General features: G+C 36.9%; 1 protein-coding gene across 1 annotated transcript in view; it reads right to left on the minus strand.

Moving 5' to 3' along the window:
* Positions 1–19,473, minus strand: part of Gucy2f (guanylate cyclase 2F, retinal) — a 97,834-nt gene that overhangs the window by 52,803 nt on the left and 25,558 nt on the right. The window contains exons 4-6 of the mRNA XM_034485650.2: positions 10,747–11,101; positions 9,331–9,415; positions 5,702–5,798 (exon numbers count right to left, since the gene is read on the minus strand). Of these exons, the coding sequence (XP_034341541.1) occupies positions 5,702–5,798; positions 9,331–9,415; positions 10,747–11,101 (537 nt within the window). The remainder of the gene's footprint in view (positions 1–5,701; positions 5,799–9,330; positions 9,416–10,746; positions 11,102–19,473) is intronic.

Raw genomic sequence — 19,473 nt, forward strand, 5'->3', positions numbered from 1 at the left:
ATCTGCCAAAATTCACATACACTTGGATTTCAGCTTCACTTCCTTCTAAAATCTTCCTTTTCTGACTTGGCTTCCCCTGACCTGCCAATTTTTCTAGACTGAATTAATTCTGTATTCTCAAAGAGTTTACACTTTCAGACATTCCTTTTGGATAGAATTCTTGGCTTGGTTTCTTGACTGATTAAACACAGCCAGCTGCAAGTTTGTGACTGCAGAGCAATTAAGGAAAATATATGCTTCCCCTATCTGTTCCACTCAGAATCTTTCAGAGAAGCCAAATACCAAAAAGGGACAGAGAGCTATGTTCTTCTGCTTGGGTAATGCCATTCGTTCCCACTTAGACTAAAACACTCAAGCAAGCAAACAAGCATCAACATCCTCTAAAGGGCTAGCGATATTTGATGCCTTTTCACTTTTACACTAAAAACTTGTAATGATGTTGTTATTCTCTTCAGGTCAAAAGGTACACATAAAATGAAATGATCTATCATCATGAGCACCATCCTAGACTCTAGGTAATCTGTCTGTGTGACAGTAGCTCTAGTGTGCTCTTTGTGGCATTTTGTAGTTGCTGGCACAATTTTGCAACACGGGTGCAGCTTATGTATTAGTAGACTTCACTAGGCCTATGCATTGAAGGTCTATGCATTGAAAAAGGCCAATTATGTCCAAAATTGAGTATAGTTACTGTTTTTGTTACTTTAGAACCTAACATCCAGGCAGCTGTCAAGAACTGTCAGGTTGACATGGATAGTACCAAATTAATGGAGGGTTTGAAAACAGGTTTGTATCTTTTGATCAAGACTTTAGTACCTTTATCTCCATTTTTACAAGACTTTATCAGTGATCACATTTCTAGATAAACTATTTTTGACCACAGAACTGAATTATTTTATCTTGGTATCAAGTTATAGGTTGAGATTGCCTCAGAGCTTTGGCTTCAGTGTGTGCTTGAGTCAGGGAATTTCATACAGAGAATACTGAGTGAAAAACCCAGAGAGACTCCACCACCATGACTGTTAGTCTCCTCTGGTGGTTTCAAAAAACAGAAACCAATTATTAGTGTGTTTCTGGAGCGTGGGGATGGAGTACAGCCACAATGATAGTTTTGTCTTTCATCAATACATTTCTAGGAAGGTGATATACACCTTACGAAATCATCTGAGGATTTAACCCAGATGATTATAAGTGGGAAATGAATTAAATAGCTCATCAGTTCATTTGACTGACTGACGACACAGGACATTACCACATAATTCTGTTCCTCACATAGCCAACTAATTCCATGTAAGTTTCAGTGTCGTTTTTAAGCAACTGATCAGTTTGCCACTAAGATAGCCAAATTCTCAAATCTGGTGTAGTAAAGTAACAACAGTAAATGATACATGGAAACAATATGCTTTTTGTATCCTCTTTCTACATCTTGCCACCTCTACAAAGTATGCAAATATCACTGTCATTATTGCAACCAAATAGACTAGCATAAGGAAACACACCAGTTCCCTTAACAAAATTGTCTTCCACATGCTTTCTTTTCTAAGTTTCTGTTTATGCTGTTTCCTCTGCCTATATCTCTCAGGGCTTGGAAGACAATAGGAAAACAGGATAGAAATTGTATGAAACCACAGAAAATTTGTCTTTTATCATCATCATCATTAACTATTTACCAATAACCAATACCAAAATTTTGGCAAATTCCAACTTCAATTCCAAAGCCTACTAATAATTTCTCCTGGGAGAGTCAAAGAAAAGTGATTGATAAGTAATCTGTAATCTGTGACATAGACAAATTCTACCTTCCCTTCTTTTAAGACTTAGCTTTGGACAGAGGTCTCTGAATGGCTCCTTCTATTGATCTGACTTCTCTAAAGTCCTATTCTATTTCCGGTTCATTTGTACAAGCTGGCATGTATTGGTTTCCTTGCAGGATTTCATTGTCTTCAACTTGACTGTAATGCCCTAGGAGGTAAGGAATATACAGAATCTCACAAAATGCATCCCACGAACAGTAGCAGGTCCTTAAGAAGATCACCTATTATAACCCAAATACAACCTGGACTCTCATGAAACTCAACTCTCTTTTATGAGTTGAACCATCTTTCTCCAAACTTTTATTAGCACATTTTATAGTATAAGTACCATGTTGGGTGTTAGAGGCTAATATAAGTTTACCTAAAAGGGGTTATATGAAGTCAAAGTTAAACTATTGCCCAGAGTGGACAGTATTCATTTTCAAAACACAGTTCTAAAAAAAAGGTAACTTCAGACAAGAATCTAAATTTTAGGCTAGAACAAGGAAGTAGGCTTCAGACATGAAAATGACCTTGGGCTAGGATAGGGAAGTAGGCTCAGATATTTTGGTCATCCTGATAAGCCCTTAGAAACAGTGATCATGGGAGTGTTCACGTAATTGGGTTTAATGCCTTGCTTTTTCTTTGGCTATTTGTGTTTATTGTTTTGCTTGTTCCTTGACTATTTGAATCTATTGTATTGCTAGACCCTCAACCTAGAACTGACCTTAATACATGCATGTAATCAAAATGGTATAAAAGCATAAAGGAAGAGGGGGTATAGGATAGGGGGTTCTAGGGAGGGGACATGGGGAAAGGGGATGACATCTGTATTGTAAATAAAAAAAATATCCAATAAAAAAAGAGTTAGTGAAGACAAGAATCAATGAGAAGCTATTTACTGGCTGTAAGAATAACATAAATCACCACATCCCCTCAGTAAAGCAAAATGTGCTTCAACCCTAGGAGCTACCTATTCCATTTAAGAGAATACATCTGGACAGTAGACAGAATTTTTCTTGTCGCATTTTTAGAATGTAAGCATAGATGCTGCTGACAAGTTTGTACATATGACACCTTTTGTAAAAAATGAAACATGATTAGAGAGCTATCAAGATGGTGAAATTCCCAAAGTGGACTACAGACTGAGAAAGCATGCTTTAGGTTGAGACATACAAAATAATGTCATTTATGTACACTTTGAAAGCCTAAGTATTCTATGTTGCTTATAGTTACACAAATATATTAGCAACAAAAACAACAATCACGAAAATGATGGTTTCAGGGCAGTTATGGAGGGAAGGAGTGGATTTAAATCATGAGGGTTTAACACTTATCTGTAGTGTTTCATTTCTTCACATAAAGCAAGGCTGGCAAGATGGCACAGTGGGTATTAGTGTTTGCAGCCAAGCCTGCTAATCTGAGAGTTCAATCCCTGGAATCTAGTGGGAGAACAAGAACTGACTCCTACAAGTAGTCCTCCACACACTGCTATGGCATTCATGTGCCACACAACACAACACACACACCCTACATATACACACACATCACAGACTCACACATAATAATAGTTATTTTAAATAGAGTATATGGTAAAATATCTGAAATTGATAGAGTCATATACTATTTATTATGTTAGTCTCTGGTTTTTTTGAAAAATTTTTAATTAAATACTTAAAATTATAAGTTTGGTGACATAAGTATGTGGTATCTTCAACAATAGTCTTGTCATCATGTTGTAGAGGGTAATCAATAGCATCACTAGTACTCTGTAAGGTTTTGGGGTTCTATAAGACTTTCTTGGACAACAACTTTAAAAAGTATAATCTTTACTGGTACTGGGAGTCTTAATTGGTAGTATATGATGTCTAGTTGGGGTATCATCTCCCCCATTAAACTGTAATTCCATTTAAACTCTTAAATATGTCAATATTTTAGGAAGCTTCTATAATAGTAGATTTCCACATAGCTTTTGAAAGGTCTGTAATGATAGTTATCCTTACTTGCACATGTTCCTTCTTCTTCCCTGCTCTCCCACCCCTTCCCATTTAAACCTCCTGATATATGTTCTACTAGCAGTATATTATGTTTCCTCTTCCTTGGAACTAGAAGCTTCATTCCATACTGACTCGTGTTGATAATGCTGAAAGGTATTATATGTGCTGCTTGCAGAGAAAAGTAATAATCTCACTCAACTGCACACTGTACAATAGTGACCTGCCTGAAAGGCATACCCACTGGTGCAATGGTGAAATAAGTGTTCTGGTACTAATAAACCACTTTTTGGTCAGATTTAATGCCTGCTTCATGAGATACCATTTATGAGGCTAAGGACCAGAGATGAGATAGATCATGGGGCCTAGTAGAAAACCTACTACTGTTATTTTGCTGAGTGAACATAGCAATAAAATGATTCCTAATAACATATGCTATAGCCATATATCAGTGCACAGAGGAGCTTCTGCTTGTAGTAGATGGTAATTAACATGAAGAACCACAACTAGACAGTGTGAGAGACTTTAGAGCACTCATCCCTATATATGATGTCTTTATCATATCCCTCTTCTCAAAGCTCAGAGATCTATGGAGAAGAGCAAAAGAAAAGATTTTAAGTGGCAGAAATGGTAGATAACTCTACAAAAACAGTGTCTTCCAGACACCACAGGGTTGATACATATATGAATTCACACAAATTAAGAAAGCATACACGGAAGCTGGATAGATGGCTTAGTGGTTAATAATGCTGGCTGTTCTTCTAAAGGTCCTGGGTTCAATTCCCAGACACCACATGACAGCTCACACTCCTGTCTGTAACTCCATTTCTGGAGGTTTCTAATACCCTCACACAGATGTACATGCCAGCAAATAACCAATGTACATAAAATCAAAATAAGTTATAACAAATGAAATGTATATCAATACGCTCCAGGGTGGGCCTCATGCTCAGTAGTTAGCCAAGGCAAATTGGGCTCTTCGTTTTGAGCGTGCATTTTGTTTTGTTTTGATTAAAATATATATTTATCTTTAAAAAAACACGGTTCTAAGTCATCATTATCTAACTGAGATATATCGTGAACTATATATGTCATTTTAATTAACAATTAATATTCATACCCATATCAGGGTATAAAACTGAATAATTGATATATGTATATAATACATGCTGAACAAATAAGTGTAATTGACATTTTGATATTCTTAAATTATATATCTATATAAAACATTTCTTTTTAAAATGTATTTCTACTTTGTGAATTTGTCTGTGTATATGTGTACATGTACATGCTACATGCATGCAGGTGCCTGAAGAGGCTCAAAGAGGGTGTTGGATCCACTGGAGCTAGAGTTATAGGTAAGTCTTTCGACTTGGGTGCTGAGAAATGAATTCAGGTCCTCTGCAAGAGCAATACAGCTTTGAACTGCTCAGCCATAGTTTTAGTCCCCTGTATCACTTCTTGATATTAATAAACTTTAGCCTCCTTTTTTCATTTTCTTTCTTTTTCTTTGTCAATTATGCATGAAGTTGTAAATTACAGTCACCCGAGTGTTCTATAGAACACTGGAATTTATTCTTCCTGTCTAACTCTACTTTGATACCATTTATCTAACATCTGACTATTTCCCTGTCTTCTCCCCTTCCTACCCTCTGGGGATCATTAGTCCATTCTCCTAATTCTATATATGAGCAGGATCATGTGAGCTTGTCTTTATATATCTGATAAGTGTTCTAAATACAGTATGTATTTTCCTCTTATATTTTTGGTTATTAGTCCAGCCTTTAATCTCTCCAGCTCATGTATTTTACTCTTACAGTAAATTATAATTAAAATTAATAAATAACATGCATTCAATGCTAACTTGTAGCTTCTGCCTATGATATCAGGCAATACAGCAGAAAGGGGGCTACTTACCTTACTTCCAAAGTGGGGATTAACAAATGTCACATCTTCTAAAGTCAGTAGGATTCTGTTGGGTCCTTTAATCAACTGGATTTTATTTATACGTCGCCTGAAACAAATGTGAAATAAGATGGTCGGGGCTCTAATAGATATACACCTATAGCATGCATTATGAATAAAATATATACATCATATACATGGATTTTTACCATAATATCTACAGCAAAGGAATGCGACAATAAGCCTGGTCGTCACAACTTACAAAGAGAAAAACACAACTGTAAAAATATTATTGAAAAAGCATCCAAAAAAGAAGCAAGGGTAATATATAGGGATAGTATTCAGACTAATGGTGATGATCTCATCAGGGACACATTGCAAACTCCTCCAGATCACTTTAAAGCTCTCTGTATACTGCTTGCTCACACTACACATCTTAATAATCCTAGGGCCAAAAGTCAGTGATCCTCAGTTTATAAACAAAAACACATTAAGGAAACAAAGCAAAATAATGAAAATTGTGTGAGATCCTCTAGCCTGAGGCAGAGCTGGAACTGGAATCCTTGGCCCCTGGCTGTAGGCCCAGATTTCTGCCCATAAGAACACTTGTCTCACAAAGTTGCATGCATGCGTTGCCAAAGCAACAGGTTGAAAAGTGGAAAAAAAAAAAAAAATCAGTCAGTCGTTTGCTTTGTCTACATGATTCCAAACAAGTGGGCTGGCTGGTTTTTTTTTTTCCCCCTTTTACTGAATTAGTCTGTTGCCTGAGCATGACACAGACTCAGTTTAAACATGACTCTCTCCAAACACACCTCTTAATTTGCAGGAATTGTAATTATTTTATACAAATCAATAGAGATATAGGAGTGTATGATGTTCACCTCACACAGTCAGGTAGGCCTACCAGACAACTTAGGCAACTTAAGATCAGGAAGGAACCCCCCTCTCCTGTACTTTTGTTCTCTCTTTCTCCATCTCTGTCTCCTATCTCTCTCTTGTTTTCTCTCTCTTCCCCTCTCCGTCTCTCCCCTGTCTTTCTTGGTCTGCTTAAAGGTTACGGTCTGACTTTCTTTTTTCCATAATTCAATACTGCAATGTGTTCACTGCAAAAGCCAGTGTGAGGGAAACAACCAGTGAATCAAAATGCTTTGCCAAACTGGTCTAAGGAGACTTCTATAATCACATCACTGTAGCTTTAAGTACCAGCAAACCCAGTCAATTGTTCTCGGTGACTTCACTGGTTTGGAAACAAACAATTAATGTGTTTCTAATTGTCTGCCAACAAATATGTCCCTTATCACGGTGGGAGCTGCTACCCAGCAGAGAAAATTAAAAGAGCCCTGTAGTGACTTCTTGGGTAGAGCACATGAATCTTTTGGCAAAGTAAAACATCACTCCCTAACTTATCAGTTTCATATGTGCAGAAAATGGTCTACACATTAAAGCAGGCACACCTGCGAAAATAATTGTACTTAACACAATCTAGTAGAGAACAAATTGGACTCACAGTTTGGGAGGAAAGGGTGCAGTACTGATTCTGTCATTAATTAGCCAGGTGCAGGTGACCTTGGATAAATCATTTAACCCCTTCCTGCCTCAGTGTCTCCTGTCTAGCTAAATAACACTTCTTACTTTCCCTGCTGTAGAGAGTTGTTTTGAAAATCAAATGAGATAATGTATGTGAAAGTGCTCTGAAAAGCAGGAAGCAAGAGGGAAGTCTCAGGGCTCATTATCACCATTATCATCATTAGTATCACAAAGCTCAGGAGAGCTTTACAGAAAGGCAATGCAATTGGGTTTGGAGGAGTGGGGAGAAAAAGAGAAGTTCAAAGAATCCTTTGTTTTGGGGTAGTTAGGTTCTTTGCAAGGCTTTCTTTCTGGGAAAAAAAAAACTTAAATAATCAAAACACAGAGAAAAGGAAGGAACAGAGAGTCACTCTCCTGCAAGTAATCATCTATTACAGAAACTCATCAGCTGCCTGGCACTTCTGATTGCAGCCGCGGTGGGCAGAGAGAGGGAGGTAGGCAGCGAAGAGGGCGCATCTTTTATGCTTTGTTAGCTGAGGAACCAAGCACCAAGTGACTCTGGGAAATGATGCACCTCTCTCTCATCTCTGAGTTTTCTGTGACCACTTGAAGTACCAATTGTCTCAAACTCATTTTCCTCTCCAATCATTTTCCTCTCTAATCATGTCCCTCTCCAATCATGTCCCTCTTCAGTCTTCTTTGCCCTTCAGCTCACAAGCTCCAAACAATCCCCCCCCACACCTTTGTGGGTCTGCTTTTTTCTTTTTCCCTTCTCTTCCCAATGATTAATGGGTTGAACTCACTCAAAACCCAGAGTACCAATCCATTCTGTTTAAAAGACAAGCAAGAATTATCACTTGATTAGTAATATAAGCAGCTGACTGTGAGTCCATTTTTTTTACCTTGACATGAAATGGTTAAATAGTGGGTAGAAAGAGCCTATGACTCCTAAAATCTCCCGGGGTGTGTATTGTCTGTCATTTACTTTTTTGCTGAATATCTAAGGATGTTGAATGACTATTAAATTACTTGGCAGCATGTCACATTCAGACCAGTCTTGAAAACAGGTCATCAAATTAGTGGACCACCTGTTAAGGGATTTGAGGGAGGAAGACAGACTTGATAACTATGATGTTGATGAATGAAGAGGGTAGTTTTTATCCAAGGAAGAACAGTAGAAAGCCAGATTGCAATACTCTGAACAACAAGCATAGATGTCCAAATGAGGAGTCTGAATTCTCAACAATTACCAGAAGTCTACAAAGGGCTTAAGTTTTTCCACTTATTGAGTACCTATTATAAATTGCATACTGAGGTAAGTGCTTTATTCACTTTTCCTTATTTATTTTTAATTATACATATATGGGTACCTGCATGAGTGTAGTGCCTGAAGAAGCCAGAAGAAGGCATCAGATTCCCTGGAACCGGAATTACAGGCAGTGGAGAACTGCCTGACATGGGTGCTGAGAACTACTCAGTACTCAATCGTATCCACACCTCCTAAAATATTGGTATGTATCCTATGTGTGTGCATGGCGGTGAGGGGAGATGAGCTCACATGTGCCACAGCGTGCATTTGTTGGTCAGAAGACAATTTGTGGAAGTTGATTCTCTTGTTTTTGCCACTGTGGGTCATAGGACTCAAACTCAAATCTTCAGACTTAGCAACTTTACACGCTGAATGATGGATCAGGAGCTGCTTTCCAAATGTATGACTGAGCACCACTATACATTGAGCTTAGAGTCTAGCTAGCCCAAGCCTCCCTACAATATCCCAACTCCATCTGCTATCATACCATTTCATGGAGAAGGCGGGGCATAGATAAGCAATAATAGAAAGACCTAAATCCTAGTTCTCTTATCTCACCATCACATTGATCTACTCATAGGCCATATCACCACTGACAGTATAGCTGTGAAAGTTTTTCGCAGCATCATGAAAACATTGCAGTCTTAAATGGGGCCATAGGGATTAGGTAAAACACTATGGGAAAAAAATAAGCAGGTCATGTAATGAGACACTTGTACTGAAACATGACTTCCTGGAAATCAATATTAACAAAGCTGTTGTGGACTTCTATTTTGTGTATACAGAAAGAACAAAAAAAAAGTACCTTATAAAGTAAGCAAATCCGCTGATAGACACCAAGGCTATAAGCAAAGCAAAGCAGACCATCATGGCCAAGGCAGGGTCAATACCTGCTCAAAGGGAGAGAGAAGGAAAAGAACAACATTAAAACAGAAAAGGCAGTAAATAAAGCATACGACAGAGTGACTCCTCATGCTTTCTGGTGACTCTAAAAGCAAGCCAGATGTAACTAACCTAATTCTATTTTTTCTACAGTGTAGTCTGTCTTGTTGATTTTATGGACAAGAAAGCAATTTCACTGTTCTGAGCCAAACCCACTCACCACTCTGACAATAACGAATAACATGAATTAAGGTGACCAGGGTGTTTTTGTTGGAGGAAAAAGTCTACAAATGGAAAACTCTGAGTGAATTCATTTATGTAGGATAGCACTAACATTCTTGAGAATAGGTGTGGTAGTAAGTATTATGCTGTCTAAAATAAAAGCCCTTCTTAATCTACCTGAGTCCACAGACCTCATGAATTACATAATAGTTGTCCTTTAAGGGTGAAGTAGGGCCAATGTATGACAATTAGTGTTTTCATAAGCATATAAGTTGATCTTTATGAATCTAAATGTTTAAACAGATTACAAGTGTTTCAAGGGAAAACACTTTATGTGAGTGAAAAGGCAGTCAGATGTGTCATGTTAAAGTAAAATCAGAGTCAAACCTTAGTTCAAATAGATGTCCATGTTTTTGGAAAGGCATAGACAGATACGTAAGTCAGGATAATATGGGTACTTCCAAAGGTATGCTCTAGCTGTCAGAGATTTGATGAAGTTTCCCTCTTCCAAAAGCTAGGAGAGGCCCACTAGTCAATCAAACTGTGATACTGGTGAGGAACACCAAAATTACTAGCTGTGGTCCCTACCCTCAAGAAGCAGTATATTTGGAGAGTGAGGAGATGTAACTACCCGAGCAAGAACTAAAAGGTGATTTTGTGCTAAGCTGTAATGCAGAGAAGGTTAATGAAATGGTAGTGCAGTAAAGAGGTGGTGTAAAGATGGTGCTTGTGGAAGGATCTGACTGACAAGAGTAGGATACACAGGTGAACTTTCTGGTAGGGGAAAGCAACCACAGGCCACAGACAACTGAAGTCAAGGGAAGAAAATGTTTTCATTTTATTAGAGTAATGTCTTTGAGAAAGATTGAGACCTCTTTCAGAACCAGTGATGAGTTAGCTTTTAAACTGTGAGTGATTCTTTAAGACTGGAAAGTGCCTCTTGTGGTTCTGATTATTTTGAAGTTAAGAAGATAAAGTACCCAGATGTTTGTGCAACCTGAAATACAAATGTCTGCCCTTATGAGTGCTTTGATATTAAAATATACCTTGTCTTAAAGAAGCATGCTTATAGCCCACACGGAACTAAATTGATGACCAGTGATTTCCCATTCCTTACCTCCTTGGCAGATCTTCCCTTCTGCAAACCAGCATTTTGCATCTGTGCTAGTAGGCCTGCCACCAGGGAAATGAATGGGGGTCCCTCTGAACCTTAGCAGTTCAGTTTCCATATCCACAGTGTAGGTGCCACGGAGTTCCCATTCTTTCCCGTTGGTATCCAGGATTACATATTCAGAGATTCCATTTCCATTTGAATCTGTCCTTATCAACTGGTTGAATCCATAGAATTGCATGTTTCTGGAATGCTGAACCAGGCTGGCAGCACCAGCCTGTCCATTTTCTTTCATGGCATTATTCATGGCTTGTGCGATAAAGTAAATTGAATTGTAGATGGTTCCAAACAACGGTGAAACCTAGTTTTAAAAATTACAATTATCTTGAGCCCTGCTCACCCTAGAGCGATTTTAGAGTATATCCCAAGCTTCTCTTCATTATTATGTGCCACACGTCTGAATGGAGCAGAGCCCTGAAGACCCAGAGTAGGGAAATATTTCTGAGGACTTGCTTGGTTTCTCCCCTGAATTTTTCTGTTTTTCCCCCAAGGTCTTAACATCTTTAAATATATCAACTTTGACAATTTTACGAGCAAACCGAGCCATACACAGTATATGTTTACGCTACTCAACTAAAAATGTGATTTAGAATTTAAAAAGAGCACTAAAAACCAAGCATGAAACTAGACAAGGGGAGTTACAGGGAAATTTACCAGGAAAATTATTGGTGCTCTGAGCATGATAAAATCACTTCCTTGCACTACTACAGTGATATATATATATATATATATATATATATATATATATATATATGATATATATATATATCATATATATATGAATATATATAGTGATATATATATATACTTGTCATATATATATGACAAGATTGTAAATAACTGGTCACCACAATCCATGCCTTTGTCTCCCTGTCTTTGTCCAAAATGCCTAGTCTATTAGACACATACTCCTCAGAGAAAATGGCCACCAAGATTCAGTTTTAAATGCACATTCACACACTAGACAACTTGAGTTTAAGTCAACAAATCCTACATCCAATCGGCTAGCAAAGTTGCAGAACTTTGGAGAAAAACCACCATAAATCAATAGGTAGGCTACAGAAAATTGCATGAATATGTCTGCTACACAATTATTTCAAAGGCATTGATATTTGCATACCATGCCTGATGTACTACTGTTCATTGACCTCATAAGTTATTTCTGGAATAACCCTTGTACTTTTTATGATAAAAGGTGAAGAGAAAGATGAAACATGCCTCCCCCCACTCCTACTCTGCAGTCCCCTACAGTCATGGCCTCATGGTTTTCTATAGCATTTCAAATCAAGTGCGGAAGTCAAGAAGTTTATGATCATGTTATTTTTACCAAGCTTTGAGAAAAGCTGGATTACTCACAGGTTTTATATTCTAAGGTCTATAGAGCCAACTTCCTGTGATAAGCTTCATGTGTGAGAAAAAAACAAAATACTTACAATTGACTTAATTGTGTTTGTATTGGAAATGCAAGTCAATATGCAGAGAGGTGCAGTGACTAACAGGATAGTGCCATGCTTTGTTTACATGGAATGTGGTGGGTCAACCATGACTTCATATTAGCGTCACCATGATATATCAAAACCCAACTCATAGTAACAAATTAAGATGCTAATTGGGGATTATGAAAGTCTCAGAGAAGTTCTAGTACATCTAAAAGTTTTCAAAGCAATACACTGTTCCTAAGGAAAGAATGTTTGGGTGAGTCACATAAATGATAATACAGAATTATGGTTATCATAACCTTTTATATCATTTGATTAGATATCTTTATAGGCAGAAAAGGGGGATCTATAGAAGCTAGGTGATCTGACAAGTTTTCTCACTCCAGCATAAAATTAGGACTAAGATTTCAGGGCTCCTATATCTTGGATTAGTCTTTTTAACTGAAAAAAAAAAAAACATTGACTAAGGTCCCTTCTGGTTCTGATCTCCTCCAAAAGTTTCTGACTTTTGGCCAAGTCAAGAGACTAAAACTAGCAAGCAAACATTTTTTTAGCCTATATATGGCTTCTTGTTTAGCTTTCTGTTCTCTTCTTACTGGAGTGCCCCAAACTCTGGTCTTTCGCTTCTTGTCTATCTATACTCTCTCCTTTGATGACCACTTCAAATTTTATGAATTGAAATAGCACATCTACCCCATAACTCTCAGACTTAAGATTCCAGTTTAGACCTCTCTCCTGTATTACAGACTCAAATAGTCAATTGCTTATGTCAATAACATTACTTGAATGTTATATTTCCACATACTCTGAATTGATCTCCATCCTAAACCCCCATTCTATATGCAATAAGTATCTCTCCTTTTTTCTAAATAGCTATTATATACTTCCATTTTTTAAACTACTGAGTCTCAGTCTCCTGAATTCTGTTTCAATGGACTCTCTCCACTACCCAACCCCAGCATACGCCCTTCAGAAACAGATTAAAAATACATCAAAACAGGGTATCCACCGTTAATGAACGAACATACATGGAGGTCACTTAGGAAGTTTTCAATAATCCCTTGTCCTGACTTTTGTGGACTGTGCTTGCCTTTAGGATTCCTGCTAAGAGCCCAACTATTTTCCAAGATATTGGTAGGTTATGAGAAAAGGTGAAGGAAAGAAGGCAGAGTACAAAATCAATACTAGTAAAATAAAAACTAGTTTTTAAACACCCACAGGGCAGCAACCCCCTGGAAGCAGAAAAGAACACTGGCATTCTGTTTTGAAAGGCACAGAGAATTCTGGGAAAGAACATATCTATCTATCTAGGACCAAAAAAATTGAAACTCTTAAAAACACTTCTGCATCTGACACACTGCACTGTGTTTTCTGCTGGCTAGTCTATCCTACCCTCTGTGTTCTCAGGTAGACCACTGGTAGAACTGGCTGACAGAAACTCCCTATGATTACTGAAACTTGAAGTTTATTCTTCAGAATTTTCTCACATCTTCCATATTTTAAAGACAGACAGACAGACAGACAGACACACACACACACACACACACACACGGGGACTGCTGTAAGTGCCCTCATAGCCACAATAGTATAATGGAGAAGAGGCTTGAAGTTAAGAGAAAAGTTTACCAGCAGTATTCAATTACAAACAAGGAGCTGTCACCCTGGCCCCACTGTCCATGGGACAGCTTAGGTCTGTTTCACCCATTCAGCTCCTTAGCAATGGAAATTTCCCCCTTCATATAAGTCCAAAGTCCAAAACATGCTCTGTTAGTATCAATCATAAAAGTTCTCTAGTTGTATTTGTAGCAAATAATCAAAATAAGAAGTAAAGGATGAAACAAGGGATAACTAGACAGGCTCTGTGGTCCTATCCTGGCTTCTCACTAAAACAGTTTTAAAAAAGTGTAGTGGTTTGAATGAGAATGGCCCTCCATAGGCTCAAATGTTTAAATATTTGGTCCTGAGTTGGTGGAACTGTTTTGGAAGAATTAGGAGGTGTGGCCTTCTTGGAGTACATGTGGACTTGTTCAAGAAGATGGTTCACTGGGGTTGGGCTGTCTGTCTGTCTGTCTGTCTATCTCTATGCACTGGGGATCAGATGTAAGCTACTCTTCTAGGACCATGCCCACCTGCCTGCTGCCATGCTTTCTGCCATGATAGTTATAAACTCACCATCTTAAACTGTAAACTCCATTAAACATTTTTTTTTCTATAAGCTCGATTGCTCATGGTGTTTTGTCACAGGGACAGAAAACTGACTAACACAAGAAGCAAGACAGAATGGGCAGGAACACCTGGCAGACAGATGACTTTGTTGACCTCACAGTCCAGAAGAGAAAAACCATTAATGATTCATGCTATTGTTTTTGCCTACTATGTACATCTGAACCTGAATAATTGAATTAAAAATAAATGGTAACTGAAACATAACACTGGTTTTTATTTTATGACTTTAGATAACTCTATACTAAGATTTTAAGAACCATTAAAATAAGAATAAGGTCAAAGTAAGGAGCAGTGCTATCTGAATTTTTTAGCTGTTTATGCTGGTATAAAGTTGATTGTCATCACTTGGTCTTCAGAAGTGTTCACTAAAACCTACTTCTTCAAACAGTCATTATTTAAATAACAAAAATTGTAGCATCACTTTCAAACAAGAAGCTAGGCATATGAAGAGACTTAAGAACTTTAAGTTAATTGAATTTCTGTTGTTAAAATGATACAATAATTCATGATCAGAATCCTTTGACTTGGTCAAAAGCTAGCTGAAAAAGCAATGTTTAGTATGACAGTCATATAGAGTAAGGTAGATAGACAACTGTGGTCACTGAAATTTGGGGATTTTTTCTTTACAGACTTTTAAAATGTCTCCTGGGCTTCTTTCTGAAATGTCCAAGCTGCTGTCTCCTTTTCAGCTTAGCACCCCCTGCCAAGCATCTATATTTAGGATAATGAAAGACAGTAGCTCTAAAGGAACATAAACTCCCTACAACTACGATCCTAAGAAATCTGGAAGTTTCCCTTTGCTTAACCTTAGAAGGCCACACTTGAGAAAAAATATCCAAAATGTGTGTTCTAGCAATATGTGCTTGTAGCCAATAGAATTTCATTTAAAACAAACATCAGAGTACAATTTTTTAAAAAGGAAGAATTCAGGCATCAAAACCTAATTTCAGAAGTCTATTTTATGCCAAAGTATATAGGTACATAGTGATAATTCTTGCTCAATCATCCTGAGACTAAATTAGAAAGTTTGTCCGTGGTTTCCCACCCCTACATCTTTCTATTTTGATGTACTCTTCTCTCTTCATGGCTCCTTAGAAAGTCTTACTACCTCCTACAACCAAGGAAAAGAATTCAATAAACATATCCTGATCAAAATGTTAGTCACTTAGTTCTGTTACTTTCTTTTAGTAAAGAGTTAGCGTTAGATACTCACTATGTATCATAATACACAGTAAGCCTGATGTGCTTGATGTGGTCCCATGATCAGGTTCGCGTAGCAGTCTTCGGTAGAATCCCAAGTCTATCATTTGAGAAAACTGCTTTGAGCTTTAATTTTCTTACTCGTAAAATATAAATGTTAGTATGTAATTTGTGGGTTGGCTTGAGGATTCAATGGGATCATTTATACAAACTACTTAGTACAGAGAAAACACTGAATATACAATACCTGCTATTGTTTGTATTTATGAGAAGGAGCTTCTGTCTCTGGCAACATCATTCTGGAAATGTGGAGGTTTTTGCCCCTTGTTCCAGTTTTAAATCTATGACCAGTAATAGTCTCAATGTCCCCAAATGGTAAAACCATTCCTTCGTATTAGGACAAAGACCTATTTATATTTTGCTTCCCATTACATCCTGTGCAGAGTTCCAGAGTCACAGTAATATTAACAATGGCTACTTTATTAATAATTATGACTAACATTTATTAAGGAGTTATTAGGTATCAGGCAAACTCATTAATGTCTTCACTCACTTGAGTCTCACTGTTCTGTGAGGGGGTGCCAATATTGTGTATATTTTAAAATAAACTGACGATACAGTTTAAGCATACTAAAGGTAGTCCCTTTGAAGCTTTAAACCAATGTGCTATGTTTGAGCTTAATACTTAATACTTGTTGAGTTAATTACAAAGCTGTGGCAAACACCAAAAAGGAATATCATGTGCACCCTTTTGTAACTTCTTTTGTCCTGCATTATTTGTCCATAGACTTTCTAATACAAGGGGAAGAAGAAACAGAAACATTAGTGTTTCGTAATTAGTAATATCAAAGACCTCTACAAAGCTGAGCCAGAGAACATGTGAGAGAGAAGGCTGCTTGCTATAGGGGCAGTAACTGATGTTGCAGCATGGAGACCAATCAAACTTAGGCATCTTCAGAAGGAAGCATTGATAAGCAGCAAGCAGCTATGTTTTCTTAGAATACTAGAAAGGGGTATTAGTTAGAGTTGTTTGACACTATGCTAGTAGGACTGAAGCTGAGCATTAATGAAACAGAGCTCTTTAAATATCTGAGGAAGGAATACATAGACATCTCCCTGTCCTGACATACACTGAGAACAGACCCTAAAAAAAAAAAACCAAAAATGAAAACAACAAAAACAAAAGCAACAAAACCCTGAAATCCATTATACTGTTTCATAGCAGCTCCAGAACAAAAATGGTGGAAACAAAGAACTTGGAATTGAGATGGGCTATTCATAGTGATGAAGTATTCATGAGACTGACAGTAAGAATCTCAGTTTCTTTCACCCAAATTTGTGCCTAGATTCTGGAAATGAAGGTTTCTAAGTCTCTTCTCTGAAGACTCTCTTGGACCCAAGGATCAAATCTTAACATATATTAACCAAAAACAAACAAATAGAATAAAATTGAACAAATTTGTGCCTAGATTCTGGAAATGAAGGTTTCTAAGTCTCTTCTCTGAAGACTCTCTTGGACCCAAGGATCAAATCTTAACATATATTAACCAAAAACAAACAAATAGAATAAAATTGAACAACAGGTGGTTAGCCAATTGCTCTCTGCAGAATCCCACTAAGCAATAAACCTACTTTCAGATTTGCTGTTTAGAGCTTCATACTTAACTACAGGCAGACATTCCCATTGCTAGATATCTACGCAAAGCTTTTAACAGTAAATAGAACGATCAGAACAAAGAAACTTGAAAAATGAGGAACTAAGGGAAAAATAGAAGTGAGCCTCAAAGAAGCTATGATATTTTAAAAGAAATAAAAGCTCTTCATGTCCTTGAGTTCCATATCTACAACTTTAACCAAATGCCAATCACAAAACACAACATACACATACTTGCATGCATACAAAATTGTAAGCATGTATCCCTTTGTGTGTGTGTGTATATATATATATATGTATATATATGTATATATACATATATATACATATGTATATACATATACATATGTATATATATGTATATATTCTTTATATATATATATATACATATATATGTATATATGTATATATATATATAAAGAATGTGTGTATATTTGAAGCTTTTCTTTTTTGTTATTTCCCATATAATATAAGACATGTATTGCTCTTGTATGAGACATCATAAATTATCTAAAGGTGACTCAAAGCATGTGCAAAAGTGAACATAAGCTATATACAAATGCTCTACCATTTTACGTAGAGAACTTGAGAAAGCATAAACTTTGATATCTGGAGGAGATTCTGAAACCTATGTTCCATAAATATTGAAGGACAAATGTAGTTTGTCCTTGATGAAACAGAACACCACTAAAATAAAGCAGACTCTTAGAAATCAAAAATGTTGTGACTATGCATTTTTAAAAAGAATTGGTAAAAGGCTAAGAGCACAAAGTGGAGCAATTCAATAAGGCAAACTAAATCAAATATATAGGACATATAATAGAACAATAAAACAATTAAAAGATCAGTCTAGCATATAGCGAAAGCAGATGAAATGTTTACAGAAAGGATACTTGCACATCCATGTTTACTGCAGCATTATTTAGAATAGGCAGAATAGGAAAGCAACCCAGATGCATCATCTCAGCAGATGAACAGATAAAGGAAGTATATAGAACACTCATCTGTTAGAGATAAAATTTTGTCATTTTCAGAAATATGGATAGCAATGGAGAATCTTATCTTAGGTAAGACAAGCCAGAAATACAAATACCATATGTTGTTACTCATTTAAGAAAAATGATAAATCAACTTGTAAGTGTATGTAACAGAACAGAGATCTCTAGAAAAAGGGAAGGATAAAGGGAGAAAGGACCAAAATAAATTAAGAGGTACTTTTAGGAACTGGAAACTGTATTCAGGAGAGAAAGGATAAAAGTCCGGATAGACCCTGTGAGCACATCTTGGATGTGCATATAGAAATACTAATTTGAATTCCATTAATTTTCAAAATATGCATTAAGAATTATAGTAAAATGAAACTTTTCTCTCAAAATAAAATTAGAGCATAATTATGCCAATTTGTACCAGTGAGGTACAAGATAGTCCTAATACCCAGTCCATCATTTTGTTGACTAACCAGAACCTCTGTCATCTATCCTAACTAAAACACTTAGTTCTGAACCTGGCTTTTTCCTTGGTTTTAGGATGAATGTCAGCTGATGACCATCCACTCAAATCTTTTCTCTCAAGGTAACTAGCCAGAATTGGCCATGAGGCTATAAGTTTTCAACCCCGTCAGAAATCCAGAATGACTGAGTTAACTATAATTGTGGGAAGCACAAAGCATAGCTTCTAAAACTTAGGAGAGGAGAAGCTAGGTGATAAAAGAGAGAAAGAGGGGGAGACAGGGAGGCAGATGTTCATGTATCTCCACCAGTCAAACATAGTTGATATATCTAGGTTGGGTAGTGGGTTACACCTCTGATTGAGCAATACCAAACTTATAAAGCCTTTGATTAACATTGTTTAAAAATGTATAAGTGCAAAAAGGAAAAGGGGGCATGGGATAGAGGTTTTCTAAGGGGGTGGAATGGGGAAAGAGGATGGTATCTGAAGTGTAAATAAAATATCCAATAAAAAATGGAAAAAAAAAAGATAAAACCTTGGCTCTTTCAAAAAATGAATTCTATTTCCCAATAAATAACATATTGCTCTTGCACAAAAAAAGAATTATAATAAAATAAAAAAACTAATCATTAATCTCATTTGTTCATCATCATTGTGTGGTTTTGTTTGTGTTTGTTTCAGACAGGATCTCATGTATCTCAGGCT

The sequence above is a fragment of the Arvicanthis niloticus genome, chromosome X (assembly GCF_011762505.2).
Source record: "Arvicanthis niloticus isolate mArvNil1 chromosome X, mArvNil1.pat.X, whole genome shotgun sequence".
Lineage (NCBI taxonomy): Eukaryota > Metazoa > Chordata > Mammalia > Rodentia > Muridae > Arvicanthis > Arvicanthis niloticus.